The 2,787-nt window shown below is 61.5% G+C and overlaps 1 protein-coding gene across 1 annotated transcript in view; it reads left to right on the top strand.

The window, feature by feature from the left end:
* The window catches only part of LOC104278055 (laminin subunit gamma-3-like), a gene marked incomplete at both ends in the record, with an annotated part of 10,302 nt that overhangs the window by 5,304 nt on the left and 2,211 nt on the right, over positions 1-2,787 (top strand). The window contains 9 exon segments of the mRNA XM_009874907.1: positions 101-187; positions 190-238; positions 341-483; positions 565-743; positions 835-973; positions 1,415-1,620; positions 1,896-1,969; positions 2,063-2,197; positions 2,487-2,658. Of these exon segments, the coding sequence (XP_009873209.1) occupies positions 101-187; positions 190-238; positions 341-483; positions 565-743; positions 835-973; positions 1,415-1,620; positions 1,896-1,969; positions 2,063-2,197; positions 2,487-2,658 (1,184 nt within the window).

The raw sequence follows: 2,787 nt of genomic DNA, 5'->3' as shown, positions 1-2,787 counted from the left end.
CTGGTCATTGGTCCAGGTCAGCCCCAAACGCTCAGGAATTTCTCACTGTCCAATCAGCCAGCCCCATGCCAGGATGTAAGCAGCATTTTGTCTCCCATAGCTTGTGACTGCAATCCTGATGGCTCTGCTCCAGGGAAGGAGGGTTGTGATCCCAGCACGGGCCAGTGCCGCTGCCTCCCACACGTGACAGTTTTCCACCCGGGTCCTCCGGCCTGCAGCCCGCCGTGGGGTGCACAAGGTGTGTGGGGCACGGCATGGGGCTGCAAGAGGACAGCTGTGGCTCTGGTCTCTGCTCTTTGCATCTACCTCTCACTCATCACCTTCTACCTCTCGGTGTCAGCTGCAAGTGCCACCCAACAGGGTCAAGAGAAAGCGGGTGCCACGTGCTGACAGGGCAGTGCTCCTGCCAGCCGGGTGTCACGGGGAAGCAATGCGACCGGTGCCACCACGGCTTCTTCGGCTTCTCTGCCAGGGGGTGCCGAGGTAACGGGGATGGGGATCATGCCTCAGACACAAGCCCAGGACTGGCAGCCGCAGTGTGACGCCTTTCTGCCACCATTGCAGCCTGCAACTGCTCCCCTCTGGGCTCGGTGACCCTGCAGTGCCATGAGAACAGCACCTGCCTCTGCCGCCCCGGCTTTGTGGGCTACAAGTGCGACCAGTGCCAGGCCAACTTCTTCCTTGCCCTGTCAGGCTCCCGCTGCCAGCAGTGTCCTGCCTGCTATGGGCTGGTGAAGGATGAGGTACAGCCTGTGCCCTGTCAGGGTGGTTGCAGCACCCCGGCCCCTGTGCTCCCTTATCGTCCCATCATGTCCTCCCACGTCCCACCGGCAGGCTGACCGGCTGAAGGCCAGGCTGCTGGAGATGGAGGAATGGCTGCAAAAACCAGGCTGCGATGCCCACCCAGGACAGTCCTCCATGCTGGGAGATGCACCCCGGGGAGATGGGCTGCCCAGCCCTCACCTCCTGCAAGGTACAGGGAACACCTCTTCCCTCCACCATGGAGAGAGGCCCACATCACCCCTGCAGGGACACCCTGCTCCCACAGGAGCTGTGACATGCTGGGTGGGTGCAAGGAGGTCTCAGGTTAGCGCTGGGCTCAACATGGGTGATGGGGTGATCGAGATGGGGAGGGCAGCTGTGGGGACCGTGCCCTTTTGTACAGGACTGAGCACCACAGGGGTGCTTGCACCCGTGTGGTTTGAGCAACGGGCATTACCAGAGATGGAGCATCAGCAGTTGGGGTGCTGCATCCCTGGGTCCCTCCTGAGCAACTGGGAGCTGGGAGGCACCATCTTCCCATTTCATCAGCAGGTGGAAGGAGGGATGCTCAGCCATGGGGGCAGCCCCATAGGTGAGCAAAGACTCCTGAGTACCTCTGTGAGCAACAAGCAGCCACTTGTGCTGCCTGCAGGTGCCCAGGCTGCCCTCCTGGCACAGGTGGGGTGGCTCGCAGGGGCGCTGGCCACCGCTCAGGGCCGTCTCAGCAATGCCAGCCAGGCCACCGGCTGCTCCGGCCATGGACCCCCCAAGACCTGCGTCCTGCTGTCAGAGATCGAGGCCGTGCTACGTTCCACACAGCGGGAGATCCTGCACGCTGCGGACACCCTGGCCACCATGGTGCGGGCTCCCACTGGCCCTAGGCTCCTGGGGAGGGCTGGTAGTTGTCCTGGGGGTGGTGGGATGTGCAGACCAGCACAGCAGGTGAGTGGGAAAGCTTGGGATCCCTGTGAGTATAGCTGCCCTTGCAGCTGAGTCAAGAGGAGCTATTTCTCTTGCTTGCTCCTGTTTGCAAGCCTCCTTGTGGCTTTCAGGAAGTTTTTGTTAGTGCTGTGCTGGTGTGGTCTGGGGTTCCATACTCCCAGCTGGAGTCTCACTCCTGTTTGCATTTCAAGGAGATTCTCCAGGAAATCCCTCAGCCCACGAACTGGAGCCATCAGGCGCTGGAGGCACGGGCACTGGCCAAGAGGTAATGCCTGCCCAGCCTAGGGTGTGAGATGGCCACTCCTTTCCCAGGATGCCAATCCTAATATCATCTCTCTGGGCGTCCTTGTCCCTGCAGCCACGAGGATGCTGTGGCACAGGTGGAGGCGGTGGTCAGGAGGGCTCTGCATGTCACCAACGCCAGCTCTGAGCTCCTGCTGAGTCTGCTGGAGGGGAACACGACGTGGGATGTGCGGCATGAGCTGGAGGCCGGGTGAGGGGCTGGCAGGGCACCACAGCCCCTTGCCTCTGGCCAGGTCCCTGCTACAGGACTTGGTCACTGTGATTTGATGTCTGCCCAACAGGGATGTGCTGAGTCCCATTAAACTCATTTCACCGCAGTGTCGCAAAGTGGAGAGCCAGGGCGCTCTGTGCTGGGGGTGTTTCAGGGAAAGCCCTGCATGTTTTCCCACATCTGTGTCCAGGACCAGGTCTTGAGCAGTCATCTACATCCTTCAAGGGACGGGAGGGCCCTGGGTGACAGCAGCATTCTCTCTGTGTAGGTACGAGGAAATCCAGCAGGCGCGGGAGGAGCTGGGCACTGGCGTGGCGGAGGTGGCAGAGGAGGCCAGGAGAGCTTTCACGGCTGTGCAGCAGGTGAACACAGACATGGCCAAGACACTTCTGCAGGTGGCTGCACTGGGACAGGTGAGCAGCGTCCAAGCTAAGGCTCCTGCTTGCATCCCCTGCTTTACCTGTTGGGCAGCACTGCTTCCCGGGCTGGGAGATGTTCTCATGGAGCCTTTGGCATCCCTGGCCATGCAGCAGACGCTGCCAGACCGGGCTGGAGCCATGGCTCCGGAA

Source organism: Apaloderma vittatum, unplaced genomic scaffold (assembly GCF_000703405.1).
Source record: "Apaloderma vittatum isolate BGI_N311 unplaced genomic scaffold, ASM70340v1 scaffold31348, whole genome shotgun sequence".
Classification (NCBI taxonomy): Eukaryota; Metazoa; Chordata; class Aves; order Trogoniformes; family Trogonidae; genus Apaloderma; species Apaloderma vittatum.
The sequence above is the reverse complement of the archived record's forward strand: the minus strand, read 5'-3'. Positions and strand labels throughout refer to the sequence as shown.